Below are 15,121 nucleotides of genomic sequence, written 5' to 3' on the forward strand. Positions count from 1 at the left end.
ACCGATTTTGATGAAATTTGTCATAGAGATAGTTTTAGTCCCGGGAAAGGACATAGGACAGTTTTTTGAAACAGGGACGCGCGCTATAATGTTTTTCTGTGACAGACAAAATTCTAGTTTTTTATAATGCTTGGAGCTAAGTAAGTATGAGACAATATTTGATGTCATAATCAAAACAATTGTTTAAACATTTCCAGATGGTACAAATACGACGACCACGTAGTAACGGAGATCCCATCGAGCGAGGTGAAGTCCAGCGCAGCATACATCCTGTTCTACACGACGTGCGGGCCCGCGCGCCACGCCTCATGAGCGCGCACGCGTCGCACGCGCGTGCCACGCGCGACCCACGCGCGACACCCGCTCGCCCGCAGTGACGTCACACCCACGTGCGAGACACGTGACAGCGAAGTGAAGCCGAACCGATGACTACAGTGACGTGTAGAGACAGTGTCGAATAGTGGTGTGAAAGATTAGTGATTTTAATCACTGATGCGGTGAACGTGATAGACTCAAATTAGTGACACACATTGACTGTCGTGCATTAGAAAACCTTAATCCTGGTGATTAATGGCATATAGAAATGGTGAAATAGCCTCATATAAATCTCCAAACAAAAAAATATTGCATGGCAATAACACAAAATGGGCAGCGATTGATTAAAATAACAGGAACATACTGACAGTAGTACTGATATAGCAAGTGGTGTGAACAACGGTATAATTTATGAATTAGGAATGCGTCAGTTACCACAATAACTGGCAGCCATTGTGATCTTCCAATGCAAATCCACTGTTCATAGCACTATTACTGTAAAGAAACTAAATATTACTCGAGTTGCTCCATCTCATTAACCAAATTAAAGGGAACTGCCCTTTTAAATGTATAGTCATGCATTTTAAAAGAAATGAAAGCTTTTTCTATTGCAAAAAGCTTACAAATGTGTCATAGGTGTACATAATTGTATTCTATGATATTTACGTATGTCACACGCTTGGTCATCAATGTTTATAACACCAATCTAATTTACTGGATACAGTAATGTGATAATTAGTAGTATAGGTCAGTTATTAGAACCTCAACCGATTTTGTGTTTGAATATGTTAACGTGACCTTATAGTTGTATTGGTACATTTTATTATTAATTTTAAATTCCCTCAATCCGCCTGTGGTACTGTAAGTATTCAGAAGGGAGAATATTTATAAAATGCCCAATAGAACCAAGGTTTTTCCGTTATACTCCTAATTTATTTTTTAATATGAAGGTAGCTGCATATTGACTTTCATTAAGCAGTGCAGAGAATGTGAACTTGACAGAAATGTGAATATTATTATTATTATATGTAGTACAATTTGATGTTTTGCATCAAATGCATGTCTGTTTACCCACGAAGACGTATTTGCATCAATGTCAGCTATCAGATTTTACCATAATTCAGTATTTCACAAATATTTTTGCCTGTGTTTTGTCACATCCCTTCAAAAATGTTTGAAACAAAATTACGGCTTAGAACTTAAAATTTGTTGTGATTATTATTACACCATATTCGCAAATAATTTAGTCGTTAATTTATTTAAATAAGAAAATTTGTTGTTTTCACTTATATTAAATATTTGACAGTTGGTCAGATTAATGTATTTCTCGAAAATGTAATTACAATGTTATATTTATTTCACTCCCCTTAAAATGTGTTATATTTATTGTTATTTTTTTCATAATTTAGATAACAAAATACTATTCTAAGGTACCTATTAGTTTTGAATCAGTTTCAAATATTTTGTAATTATATTATAATAAATAGCCCCTTATCAAGTAAAACAACAATAAATATCCAAATCGAAAGCTATCAATTGAAATGAATCAGTGAAATAAAAATGCTTAATGAAGAACTACTACATCTTTTGATCCATATGACAGGCAAAGTGAATGTTGAAACAATTCTACAAGAATTTAACAATATTTGTCTACATTATAGTTGCTTAATTTACTTTGAGATTGTACATTGTGAAATCAAAGACTGAATAATGTTTGAATTTGATCCAGCACCAGCAGTCGCGGCGAACAGTTACATTCTTTGTAAATACCTAGTTCATTGTACGAGAGGTATTCTTTGAAATTGTCATTAACGTAATTGTAATTATCGTTATTGACAAAGTTATTTAGTGCCAGTTGTACAGTCGCGGAATGAAAAGGTTCGTCAGTTTTCAAATTGATTCCTTCAACGAATCGCGAGCACATATTACCTTTTGAAACTATGTTACAGAATAATCTCGAGTTAGAGGAAATAATCTTTAACTGTTCGTCAGTAAAGTTCAAAATTATTCAGATCAAAGTTGTTTGACGATTCATCTTGTCAAGAAGATTATTATGATTGATAAACTAAAACCTTCTTGTTGGTTCAACCTGCCATTATTATTTCTTTTAAATAAAAAAAACTATTGTCAATTGGTCAATGTCATCATTGCATTGCACTGATGGGATAGAAAAATAAACAAGCAAAACCTTATTCGTTAGCAAACGTCATATTTATTTAAATGTTAGCAGCACTGTTTCTTGTACTGTTATGTTGGCAGGTTTGACTCTTACAGTACCTAGTGCAAGCGAAAACCGACACTAAGGTGACGAACCTTTTCATTCCGCGACTGTACATAACAGTGTATTTAAGGCTAGCCAGACAGCAGAGCCACATTAAATCTAAGTGATAAGAGATATCTGAAATCACAAAAACTGTGTAACCAAGGAATAGGAAATATTCAGACAAATAAGAGTTATTAACACACGTTACTTTAACCCGCTGTTAGTAAGTTTTGGGGAGCATAATGCTTCATGGAGCGATGGAGACTGACTCCCGTATTCACAAACATTACTATGAAGTCTCACAGTGCTCGTGGACGCTCAGGGTGACACAAACCAATCACAGAGCTCTATTCAATGCTGTGCGTTTGATTTTCTGCTTCACTTGAGTAAGCATCGTTTTTGAAAACGGGCGTGAGTCTTTTGGATGTTTTATGTGTGCTGTTTGGGTTGCTGGTCATTGCAGCTAGCTTACAAAAAGTCGTTAAATAAATATATTCAGAGTAGAATCAAGCGAATGTTACTGCAGAAATAATACGATCAAGTTTCTACGTAGAATTAATCCATTTCCACAGATTTCAACTTGTGTGATATCATCCCAAAGTGACGCAATAGTATTTTTACACTATTTTTTTAAAGAGATTGGGGCTATATTTTAATATTTCGAAGTTGATCGAATCACAGTGCCTAAGAAAATTATATTAGGACTTCGTACGCAAAGCTAGCTTGCCGTGCCATTGTATTAACGTAGCGCGTTTAGTTTCCAACAGAGGACGGATTTTTTTCATTGAATTGACTGTTGTATGGTAACCTTGTATATAACATACATTAATGGTTTATTATAAATCTAAATGTAAGACAAACTTTATTAAATTCTTTGTTAATATAAGTTTACTGTGGTTTTATTTTATGGCGATTGTAAAAGGCAGTTCTTAACATGTACTACACTAAGGACATAACTTTGTAAGAACTAAAATCCTACTTTAATATTATAAATGCAAAAGTTTGGATGTCTGGATGTTTGTTACTCTTTCACGCAAAAACTACTGAACCGATTTTGATAAAACTACAGTATTATTGTTTATAACCCAGAATAACATATAGGCTATAATTTATGACGATCTGTGACGAACGAAATTTCACGCGGGTGAAGACGCGGGCAAAAGCTAGTGGACCTATAAAAGATCCATGGGAACTAGAGATGGGCCGACTAGTCGCCGACTAGTCGGGAAAGCCGACTATTCGGCATCATTTGTAGTCGGCCGACTAGTGACGAATATTCGGCAAAATATGCCGATTATAATCGGCGCATTACATAATTAAATGTGTGAATGAAATAAAACTCATAATCACCAAAATGATTATGAGGTAGACCAAGGGCGTTTATCTAATCCACTTTTGACTGCAAAAATCAGTCAAAAGTGGTTTCACCTGATTTAAAATTTTGGCAATCAGTCTAAATTCATACAAAGTTAAGATTAGGTAAAAATACCAGGAAATCGTAACAAATGTGTACTTAAAGTTTATGCCATTTGTCCATATAAAAATTATGACACTATTTATCGGGGAANGGTAGTGGGTTCAGTAAGGGTTGCAACCCATATAGTAAACAATACATTTTTATGGCTCTCCATTCAGTTAGTCAAATAATTTCATCATAAATGGAAATATCCGTAACCCTCTTCTACACATTATTCATTATTCATCATCCATCATCATTTCAACTATAGAACGTCCACTGCTGAACATAGACCTCCCCCAATGATTTCCACAATGGCCGCTTGGTGGTGCCCTGCATCCAGCGCCTTCCTGCTACCTTTATGAGGTCGTCGGTCCACCTTGTGGGTGGACGTCCTACGCTGCGCTTTCCGGTACGTGGCCTCCATTCCAGAACCTTGCTGCCCCATCGGCCATTAGTTCTGCGTACTATGTGCCCTGCCCATTGTCACTTTAGCTTGCTAGTCTGTTGGGCTATGTCAACGACTTTGGTTCGTTTACGGATCTCCTCCTCATTTCTGATTCGATCTTGTAAAGAAACACCGAGCATAGCCCTCTCCATAGCACGTTGTGCAATTTTGAGCTTATATTTTATAAGGCCTATATTGAGAGGCCACGTTTCTGAGTCGTATTGCACACATTACAATACACACATTATTGCAGATCCATTATGTACGCCTTTACCTATAGTTTTATATGCCAGCTAACGTACACAAAAACTGCTGATACATGGTGCAGATAATGTGATAACATTTTGGTGTACCTACCTACTGCAAACCTGCCTATTGGATTCTTTCGGAAAAAGTTAGTATGTGAGTGACTTTGATTGTTTTTCGAACGAAGATAATAATAATAATAATAAATCTTTGGACAATTTCACACTGCGCCAGCTAGCCCCAAAGTAAGCAACTTAATGCTTGTGTTATGGGTACTAGGTTAACGGATATACTACTTATATACTTTTATAATAATTGGTAAAGGTTAACGGATATACTACGTATATAATAATTGAAGACATGAATGGAAGAAGGTGATAAATGTCGAATTTCAGATTTTTCTCAGTTCNTCGGGGAAAAAAAAGCATGGAATTGCATACCTACCCTGCCGGGAAGTGGTAGATTATATGGGGCTCCTCTCATCGGAAGGATTAGGAATACCCTCATTAATAACCCCTGAGCTCCGTCGATCGCCTTAGTGTAAAGAACTATGGGAATCCGTACAAAGCCATCAACTATCACAGTCCGTCCCGGCATTGCCCACCTGTATGGCGGGCCCTGCCTATCCGACGGTGGTGGTAGTCCGTGCAATGAAGGCGGGGATACCCCAACGTCCTCAGCTCGCTGACCATCACCATGGAGGGTGGAGAGGAATCAGTGGGCCTAAGATGCGCGCCGCAATAAGCGGTTATCACGCCATTTTATCAATTTTTCCCATACATTTTGACGTCGATAAGAATATCACGGCGCTCATCCTAGCCCAGCTGGAGGCGATCATATTGTCACCTCCCCTGACCCCTCCGCCGTCGAAAATAATGACATCTACCTTAAGTACTGTTAGGTGATTGTAATGTTGCTTTTTATTTTACCTCATATTAAAGAAATCTTATTTCTCAAGAAGTTATATGTATATCTCTTAAGAAATCTAGATATTCTTATTATTCTTCGGACAAGTAAGTAGGTATTAGGAATGATTTGAAAACCGATTAGTCGGCTAGTCGGTTAGTCGGCAAAGACCATAGTCGGCCCATCACTAATGGGAACTAATCATTGCATTATTTTAATAATTGGACTCCTAGAATTTTGTGTCAAGTTTTATGGAAGGCCTGGATTAAAATTTCAAATATTCGAACTTATTTCTTTATTTACAGTAAGTATGCAGTTACAAAATCTTATCACTCTAAATATTTTATGCTATAGTTATTTAATTAAATATTTTTAATGCTAGCAAGCCTAATGTATGAAATCCAACCATGAGTGGCAATTAAATGCCAGAAATTGCCTTAAATGTCCAGGTTGTCTTGCTACTGTTGCTGTGTGCAATTCATGAATAAGTTCATATCCAGCATCAGGTCTTCATTGTCAAATTCCTCATCCTCTTCAAATTCTTCCATGAGAAATGGTTTTCCTCTACCCCTGTCTGCAACAATGTTCAATTGGTTTTATTATTGTTAAATTATTCACAATTTTAGAAAAGTAAATACTTTTTACATTATTTTTTTTCATGTAACTGAACAAGTATTATGATAACTAAGAATTATTTCACATCAGTCTCAATATAGGGTACTAAAGCAGGTAAATATTTTTCTACTGGGAAGTGTTTTGTTAGAAATTTAATTCAAGGAACTTACTGAGCGCTCGAGTAACACCCAAATCAAGTGCCTCCATGTTGCATGAAGCCTCAGTCTCTAGAAAATTTCTGATGGGCGTACTGGGAACCGACTGAGATGGATGTTTCCCTGTTGTAAGAGGCTCAGAAGTTGCAGCTCCCTTTGTAAAAAGTGGTGTTGGCTTCGGTGCGTTTTTCGCTGCTTTTTGGTTTGCCGGTAACTTATTTACTATCTCATTTTGCATGCTTTCCAACTGCAGCCTTTCAACCTGGAACAAGTCTAGAAGAATATAATATGTATATTCTATTAAATTATTAAATAACAATAAAGTTTCTAACCTGTAAAGCATTGCGCTGAGCTCTAATTTTCGCTAAGGCATTTTCTATCCACTTTCGTTCCGCAAGAAGCTGCGCTTCTTCACGCATCCGATTTGTCAACGAATAATATTTTGCATCATTCATAATTACTTATAATATTTAAAAAAAACTAATGTATTTATTGAAATACTTAACAAAGAAAAACAAACAATCATCTCAACAGCTGATTGACTGACAGTGCAACTGACGTTAGTGACAATTATGACAACAAAAATCTAATTTCGCTTTTTGTCTATTTTGCCAATGATGGGCTAGACGACGTTTGTACTGCATGTTTATTATTGGCTAGTAATTACGAAAGAGGCCAATATGATGTGCAACTGGGTTTATTTATTTTTAGTTCGCCTGCAGTTGTGTGAATAAAACGCACTGAACGTCACAACGAAATATTGTTTATGTTTCAAAAATACCTCCAATTTTATCGCGCAATTTATAAATATCTAATTATTCAACAACCAGTAGCCAGTTGTACCAGTTGCCTCCGTGCGGGATCTACGCTGTTTTATTTCGTCGACATCATCATCCCCTTTTGTCGTAAAAGCTAGTAAATATGAGTTCATTTGAGTATTCGGACACAGAATGCGAGTACGAAGTATGTGGGCGCCGTTCCAACTCAGGCTCGGCTGCGCTGCCGTTTGACCCGTCTGCTTTGGAGAAGGTGATACTCACCATCAGTGATAGCTTCGATTTCCGTGTGGTGATGAGTGATGAACGAGTCAAGGGCGCGATGTTGGTCACCACGGGCCTGGCGCTGGCTGGGGGGCTCATCGGGAACCATTATGGAGGGAAAATTGGCGCGGTCGTTGGAGGAGCGATCGGTGGAGCTTGCGGCATTGGCATTGTTGGTTAGTTACATTAAATACCTACTTATCTAAAAATGTGTGAATTTTATAGTAGCTTTTTCGCTAAATAATAGAAGGGCGAGAATAGGGTAACCACCTTTAAATCCGTTATAATATTTTTGAATCTACCCCCAAATGATCATAATCGGATACCTAGTAAAAATGGATATTTTCCTAACAAGGGGATTTTTGCGCCCATAAATATGCATGTTTCATTCTTAGATTTAATCAATTTATTATAAGATTTGTAAGTAGGTAGCAACGAAATATTAATGATAATGAGATAAATACGTCAGTGCTAGACTAATAAAGATAAAGCTGCACAGCTGCACAAACAATAGGTATAATATGTTTACAAGTTCATACAAACTTTCATTTATAGATAGATAAAAACAACGTAGATTTGATTAAGCGCCTACTTATTAAGTACGCCAAAAGTTTTCTAAACTTTCTTTCGGTGTGCATAATTTAAGGGTAGGTATCTGCACCACTTTTATCAATCCGGTGCATTAGTTTGGACTTGTAGCTGTACTGGCAGGCCTTTTTGCTATCAAAAAACACGATAATTACTTAAATTATAGGTAACCTATATTGCTTGATCGTCAAATCCTCAACTCCATTATTTTGGTCCCCAGCCGTATCGATGAGGGACATTTGGGAGGAGATAAAGTCGAAACTGTCCGAGCTCTTCGACATCGTGTACGACTATCTGGCCGGCATGGGGCTGGACGACTACAAGCGTGCCGCCATGTTCCTGGCTCAAAATAGCGGGAACACCACCCAGCTGGCCTCGGTCATCGCGCAGACCGCCTCGGGCCTGCTGGGAAAGAGGATCCTATCCAGCTTGACTGCTGCTTGAATTATGATGAAGGTTAAGGTTTGAAGGCTTGTAATATGAGCTATGATTTTTATTAATTTACAATTTATTATTCAAAAAATGTGACATGATATTTTACTTGTTGTTGTTGGATGACTATCTACCGTCATTGTTAAAAAAATAAGTTTCAGATATGCTATTTTTGAAATGTATCTAAAAGACCTCTTCGTTTATGTTATCGCATGATATTTTGATAGCAAAAAATAAAGAAAACGCGAGAATAAAGGTATACTGTATTTAATAAAATGAATTGAATGTAGGTACCAGGCATGATAATACTTAATGACTTCTGATAAATTTCATTTAAAAGCATAAGGCAGGCCTTGTGTTGTTTCAAACAAAGTTTATAATTGTTCTTTAAAAAGTGTAACTCGACTGGAGATTAAATTTTAGTAAGTAAGACGAATAATGATTAAATATTTTTGTATCGATCGTTTATTTTATTGACCTAAATAAATATTTTACTAAAATGTTGTGTTGTGTTATACTATTATTTACATAGGTACTTAGTAGTTTATTGCATATCTAACCTAACCATTGTGTGTACACGTGAATAGGCTTACAATCAAAGCTTACAATCATGGGCCCTGCTGATAGTCCAATCAACTAGAGAATTAAATAAAAAGAATTCCATTCCAGCCTGGTATCTGACATAATCGCGAGAATAATACTTACCTACCCTCATCATCTTAGAGAAACTTAACATTTTGGTACTAAATTACAATAATTTAACCCTTATTCAAATAAAGGTAGATATATTACCACTTCGTTTACTTTTAAAAAAGGATCCTAATTTTCGATATGGTGATACTTTAAGATATTGTGGTCACTTATTTATATTTTTAAATATATTTTTTTACTTATCTATGCCATCTTACAACTTTTCAACGTCATTTGTCACTGTCAGGTAATGTCAAAGTCAACCAAACGGTTTTGGTGTGAAAAATTTCAAGTTTTTAGCGCGCGTTTTTGGTATTTTTGAAACTTTGTTCAACGAAAATTCTGATAAGTGTTTTTTAGATTCAAAATCCTAAACTATAACATTTATTGTATAGTCTCACTTATAGGCAGCGTCTGCAATTGATTTATTCATATAGTTTNGCCACCTCTTTATTTGTTATTTTTACATCGATATTTCATACTCACTAGTGGATTGTCTATGGTAAATTGGTGATTGACACTAATTGACAGAAGAATCAGCTGTGCGTAGATTTGTGTCGCGGAATTTTGTTTGTGTTTGTTGGTTGTTGTGGTGGGTAAGTATTTAGATAACAAAATAGTGTTATATTTAAATTATGAGCTACATTGTGCTTCGCGATCTTGCAGTGAATAACTAAAACAGCTGATTAATCTTTGCCCAGATACGTCGTTCTTTCCACGATGTCTTTGGCAATCCAGCCTTATGTATCCAACGAAGTGAGGTTCGATCCGAATTGGATTGAGCAAATTCTATTACAAATCGGTGAGTAATTATATTCGTTCTAATTCCCTTACACATGTTGTAAGCATGTGACTTAAGTCACAGTACATTTTATTAAAAAAGTCTGTCCTATCCACCAACCTTTTGTGAGCAATAAAAAGAAGTATGACTTTGACCATTGTGCAGTTGTACTTTTTTTAAACAATTTTGAATTCTCTCCAACAAAAATAGGCAATCAAACGCCTATTTTTAAGAATTTTGTCCTTTCAATTCCATTAAAAAAGGTCTTCAATTTCAGCTGACGCATTTGACATCCGTATACAATGGGACAGAGACACAGCGATCATGACCGGAGTGTTCACAGTGGCGGGTGGCCTGATCGGTGGGTTCGCCGGTGGGAGGATGGGGGCAGCGCTCGGTGCCGGTATCGGTGGTGCGACTGGGTTAGGAGTTTCCAGTAAGTGTTGTACTGATACTGTAGTATGCAAGTCTTGTTTTTCCTCATGATCATCATCATTTCAGCCACAGATCGTCTACTGCTGAACATAGGTCTCGTCCAATGATTTCCATATTGATCAATTGGTAGTTGTTGATATTTTTTTCCTATTATTTATTATTCCTTCAAGTTGTGTCACAACTATTTTGAGTTCAATCCTTACTAGTGATGCTCATGCACAGATTTGCTGATCCAGATCTGTGTGCTCATGACACTTCATTAACTACTCTTTCATTCTTGATGTTCTATTGAAGATTTTATGGGTCTATAAATAATTAAATAGTCAAATTAAAAAGTCCTCATTAAACTTGAAACAAAATATAATTTGAAACTTATTTTCAGCATTGGTCTCGCTGCGAGAGATTTGGGACACAGTGAAAGAGAAACTAAAAGAGTTGCTGTACATCGTTTTCAACTACCTAAGGCGCTTGGACCCTGTGGATTATGCCCGGGCGTTTGATATCCTCATGGCATGCACGGCCAGTCGTCGTGAGCTGGTCTTCACGATCTTAGATTTCGTTGCCCACAAACTGGGAAGGGAAGTATTCTCAAGTATCACTGTAGCATAGAAATGGTAAACAAAATAGTTTAGTAGCATCTTTGACAATATCACTGAGTGATAATAACAGATTTGTTTTAGAATGTGTTTTGTTACGTAGGTAGGGTAGGATTGGTGTACCTATTTTTTTCTTTTAAATCTTAATTCGTAGTCAATGTGTATATTTTTTTTAAGTTTTTTTACAATTAGGAGTTTTAGTAGAGTTGCACACATTTTGTCATTAATAAATTGTGGAGTTTTATTTTTGATAATAGTATTAAATGTACTACAAAATAATATGAATCTGATGTTGTGGAGTCTATCGATTAGTTGATATAATTTATTCACATGTACCTAATAATAAAAAGCTGGTTGTGAGATTATGTAACCGTCCCAGAAATAATTAAATTTTAAATGTGTACATCTGTTCCTTAGACAGAGTCAACATATCAAAATTCATCATAATATTATTATTTTTAAATTTGGAATGACTGTATTGTATTATACCAAAAATTAAATTATTTATTTAATGACTGATGAATTAGTGTTGTCGCCGCTCAATTTTAGCCATAGTTATATTTTAAGAAATTGGCCTTAATAGAATATAATATAGTATTTCTGAATAATGCTTTATTTTTATTTTTGTGTAATCTCCTAAAATGCTATAGGTAAGCGTATCAACCACGAAGGCGCGCCCCAGCATTCTTCCGCTAATGTTCGAGTGTTATCGGTACACGCTAAATTATCCATAAGTGGACACACACACTACAATAATGCCGCTCGGATTGCTCGGATCAAACTCCTCGCACCCCGCGCTTCCCTCAACCAAAAATTGGTGGAGCGCGACTACGTGGATGAAACGATCTATACTAAAGCCTGAGCCCCGATTACGGTAATTTTTAACGTCAACAATCCAGACACGCTTCTCGATTCTGCGATACGATTGGTCAAAACAGCTGACGTAGGCTGTTGAACGACCAATCGTATCGCAGAATCGAGAAGCGTGTCTGGATTGTTGACGTTAAAAGTTACCGTGAGCAATGACCCCAAGCTACCCATCCCATAGAGTTATAATAACTCTATGTACCCAATCCATCCCTATCGCTCGCGCGTAATTATGTTGCTGTCGCGACTGTGCGACGGGCGGCCGCAGTGAGTGTGCGAGCGATAGGGATGGGTAGCTTGGGGTCATTGGACGGGATACTACGTGCTCACGGACCACACTGGTTCAAGAAACGATAAAAATGGAATTAGCGATTTATTCACTTTTTTCGATGGAATCATGTGTAGGATGTTATAAAAAACGTTTTGTTTAAGTTCTATTTTTCTGAGAAATGCGTAGTTTTTGCTATATTACATGTTTTGTGTTTTATTTGTATGAAACGTTTTCTTCACGAGGCTCTTATTCAAAATGTTAAAAGGGTTATGCCCACTTAGTATGGGACCTTTGGCCTGAGGTGGACAGACATTACAGCATGTAATTTGTTATTTATTAAGTAGTCTATACCAGTAAGAAACAGAATATAAATATCATTTTGTATCCAAGTCCTTAAAAAAATTTTTTTTTGCTTAAGCCTAGAAAGGTTAGAAGCAAAACAAAACACCATTTTTTATTATTATTATTATTTTAATCTGACTCATGGGTCAACAAAATATTGTCTAGGAACTAGGCAGGTGGAAATACATGTTCCTGATACCTTGCACAGCTTAAAAACCACAAAATTGACATAACATGAGCACAGCAACCTACTGTTATTCGGCCAATATAAGGGCAAATGAATCCTCGTCCCATCATGTGTTTGTTGGGGCTCCACAGCATGTGTAGCAGCTCGATCAGCTCACTGCCATCAGGGATGACATATTTGGTCAAAACCCCAGCAGCTGAAACAAAGAAATTAATTATGGTATCATTCAAATTCATTCTTTAAGATATTGTTGAGATNAGTTTCATTTAGTTATTTAAATATTTTGGTAGTGTTATTGGAATATTAAAAAGGTTTTATAAATGTCATTTTAATGAATACGTATTTAAAAAAAATACTACTTGTCATAGTCGAAAAACAATCGATATGAATCGATTCTTACCGATAAGATTCATTTTGGCAACACTGAATTGAGTGTTAAAGACAGGAAGTTGTAATTATCACATAAAGTACTATTTATATTGGATTTTTATAAAGGCAAATTGATACGAAGTTACACTAAGTGAATACTTTAAAAATTAATTAAAAATTTTTGGCAAATTCATATTTTCATTAGCAGCTTGTCCACGCCAGGCCAGAAATGAACATTGTCCTTTGTTAAAGATGACTGCTTATAGGTTTTAAAGAGTTATACTAATAGAAGATAATACAGTAACAACTTTTTTCCACTTTCAAAAGTAACTAGAAGTTTTATCGTTTCTTGAACCAATGTGCGGACCAGGCTTTACAATGAAAAATTTTCCTGTGCTGGGCACACTAGTTTGGTGTTTGTAATTCCATAATAGGAATTATCAAGAAGAGTTAAACTTTAAATTGCTGTGTAAGTATGTGGGAACTTTTATAAACAGGAATAGGAAAATAATAGCCCGAATAAAAAATCCAACTCTTATTTATTAGTGCGTAACACATAAAGGAACGATTTGCGAACTATCACATCTATTTGGGAATTCTAAGGACATCACATTTCCATAGACTATGTTAGACTTATTCTAAGAGCTGACAGAATAAATTATTATTCAATAAATAAATAAATAAATTAACATTAAGTAAGATCATACAATTAGGACCAAAAACCTAAGGCCCGTCTTCCATCAAGGCGAAGCAGAGCGGAGAAGTGTTTAGAATAACCAATCAGATTTCGTTATTTTCCCTTCTCGTCTCGTCTCTGCTGTGAAATTGTATAGAAAAATTTGACGGTGACACTTCTCTTCTCCGCTCCGCTAAGGAACCGGCCCTAGAGCACACATTCAGTGAATAATCGAGCTTTATGATTACCTAATTTACAATTATTTCCCCTTTTTTACACCAAATAAATATCTGACGGAAATAAAATAACCAGATGACTGGTTCAACCCCAGTTTATTTACCATCATGTAGGTACACTCAGCGTCAAATAGTTTGTGGCATCCAAAGTAGCTAATAAGTTGGCAACACTTTGTTACAATTGAAATATGGTTGTGTTGGCCACTTTGGGTGTCAAGAATCATTTGATGCTGACTGTACTAGATGTGGCTTTGGTATCGACAGAAAATAATGTTATAACTCCGAATACAATAACTAAAGTATTATTTAACAAAACCTCTTAGATTCTTAACACCACACAACATACTATCTAGTAAAAATATAATAAATAAAAACATTTATACTTAAGTACGATGTCATAAGTTTCATTAACTTATTCTATTACTAAAACAAATGCTTATCGTAAACATACTTTTTAAAAGCTGTGAATCTAATAATGCAAGGTTTAGAGTGCTTCAATGAACACATTGTGTATATTTTAGGCATGACTTTTCAAGTTAATTTATTTAATTAAAACTGTTCTACTTACGTTCACCAGTTGACCAATACAACTGGTGAGCGCAAATAAGACAACTCTCAAGTTTATTAAAATTAAATACTACCTTACTTTGTACTGCAGTAAAGTTTCCAGCATGACAGTTATTTGTCGAGGCGCTTTATTTTTTCTTATTTAATACCTTATTAAGTATAGGATTTATTTTAGTCATATTCTAATAAATAGGAATGTCATTTTACATGTGCATCATTTTCAACATACAATGTCTTCTATAACTCTATTTTAAACTCACACACGCTATGTGGAATACATAAAAGTACTAGCGCATCCATGTTGTGACATAACGAAAATAAGTATGTCAGTCAAAATAAACACAAAGAAGATTAAAATATTATTTTGACTGTGAATTGTGTCTAATTATACAATTAAAATAGAATCAACATAAATATTACTCTAGTAGTTAAAATAAATAAATACTATGTGCCTATATGGATGTCCAAAATGCAGCTAAGTGTCATGAAATAAAATTGAGATTACTTCTAACAAGGAATCTTAGGTATTTTCTTACAGCTAAAACATTAGGTTGCCCTCTTATTCATAAAATTAAACAGTTATGACGTAAGCTAATATTAAATAGTTTTATCTATTGAGATTTTTTTCGAAGTAGTATAT

At 35.6% G+C, this 15,121-nt stretch overlaps 4 protein-coding genes across 5 annotated transcripts in view; 3 read left to right on the plus strand and 1 right to left on the minus strand.

Moving 5' to 3' along the window:
* Nucleotides 1–3,394, plus strand: part of Usp8 (Ubiquitin specific protease 8) — a 42,162-nt gene extending 38,768 nt beyond the window's left edge. The window contains exons 20-21 of the mRNA XM_028323510.1: nt 198–2,177; nt 2,651–3,394. Coding sequence (XP_028179311.1) covers nt 198–312 — 115 coding nt within the window. The 3' untranslated portion in view covers nt 313–2,177; nt 2,651–3,394. The remainder of the gene's footprint in view (nt 1–197; nt 2,178–2,650) is intronic.
* A 2,543-nt stretch (nt 3,395–5,937) lies between these two features.
* LOC114366606 (uncharacterized) lies at nt 5,938–6,945 on the minus strand. Its single transcript, XM_028323532.1, has 3 exons — nt 6,737–6,945; nt 6,420–6,666; nt 5,938–6,208 (listed from the first exon to the last, which is right to left on the minus strand). The coding sequence occupies exons 1-3, from the start codon at nt 6,857–6,859 to the stop codon at nt 6,093–6,095; spliced, it is 486 nt and encodes a 161-aa protein (XP_028179333.1). The 5' UTR covers nt 6,860–6,945; the 3' UTR covers nt 5,938–6,092.
* Nucleotides 6,946–7,184: 239 nt separating this feature from the next.
* LOC114366605 (uncharacterized) lies at nt 7,185–8,925 on the plus strand. The gene is made up of 2 exons (XM_028323531.1): nt 7,185–7,620; nt 8,253–8,925. The coding sequence occupies exons 1-2, from the start codon at nt 7,326–7,328 to the stop codon at nt 8,474–8,476; spliced, it is 519 nt and encodes a 172-aa protein (XP_028179332.1). The 5' UTR covers nt 7,185–7,325; the 3' UTR covers nt 8,477–8,925.
* A 721-nt stretch (nt 8,926–9,646) lies between these two features.
* On the plus strand, nt 9,647–11,338 carry LOC114366610 (uncharacterized). Of its 2 annotated transcripts, none has more exons than XM_028323537.1 (4): nt 9,647–9,750; nt 9,856–9,956; nt 10,213–10,371; nt 10,753–11,338. In XM_028323537.1, the coding sequence occupies exons 2-4, from the start codon at nt 9,875–9,877 to the stop codon at nt 10,977–10,979; spliced, it is 468 nt and encodes a 155-aa protein (XP_028179338.1). In that variant the 5' UTR covers nt 9,647–9,750; nt 9,856–9,874; the 3' UTR covers nt 10,980–11,338. The 2 variants fall into 2 exon arrangements, with proteins under 2 accessions (XP_028179338.1, XP_028179337.1); XM_028323536.1 differs by having other exon boundaries at nt 9,653–9,750; nt 9,821–9,956.
* The last annotated feature ends 3,783 nt before the right edge of the window (nt 11,339–15,121 follow it).

The sequence above is a fragment of the Ostrinia furnacalis genome, unplaced genomic scaffold (genome assembly GCF_004193835.3).
Source record: "Ostrinia furnacalis isolate ACB-3 unplaced genomic scaffold, ASM419383v2 OfSCF0639, whole genome shotgun sequence".
NCBI classification, from domain to species: Eukaryota; Metazoa; Arthropoda; class Insecta; order Lepidoptera; family Crambidae; genus Ostrinia; species Ostrinia furnacalis.

Bases quoted from the DNA above. Each gene is read 5' to 3' on its own strand.
- LOC114366610 (XM_028323537.1), top strand. From the start codon at position 9,875: ATGTCTTTGGCAATCCAGCCTTATGTATCCAACGAAGTGAGGTTCGAT. The intron at 9,957-10,212 runs GTGAGTAATTAT...CTTCAATTTCAG, and splicing joins GCAAATTCTATTACAAATCG to CTGACGCATTTGACATCCGT. The intron at 10,372-10,752 runs GTAAGTGTTGTA...ACTTATTTTCAG, and splicing joins GACTGGGTTAGGAGTTTCCA to CATTGGTCTCGCTGCGAGAG.
- LOC114366606 (XM_028323532.1), bottom strand. From the start codon at position 6,859: ATGAATGATGCAAAATATTATTCGTTGACAAATCGGATGCGTGAAGAA. The intron at 6,667-6,736 runs GTTAGAAACTTT...GACTTGTTCCAG, and splicing joins CTCAGCGCAATGCTTTACAG to GTTGAAAGGCTGCAGTTGGA. The intron at 6,209-6,419 runs GTAAGTTCCTTG...ACATTGTTGCAG, and splicing joins GGGTGTTACTCGAGCGCTCA to ACAGGGGTAGAGGAAAACCA.
- LOC114366605 (XM_028323531.1), top strand. From the start codon at position 7,326: ATGAGTTCATTTGAGTATTCGGACACAGAATGCGAGTACGAAGTATGT. The intron at 7,621-8,252 runs GTTAGTTACATT...TTTGGTCCCCAG, and splicing joins TTGCGGCATTGGCATTGTTG to CCGTATCGATGAGGGACATT.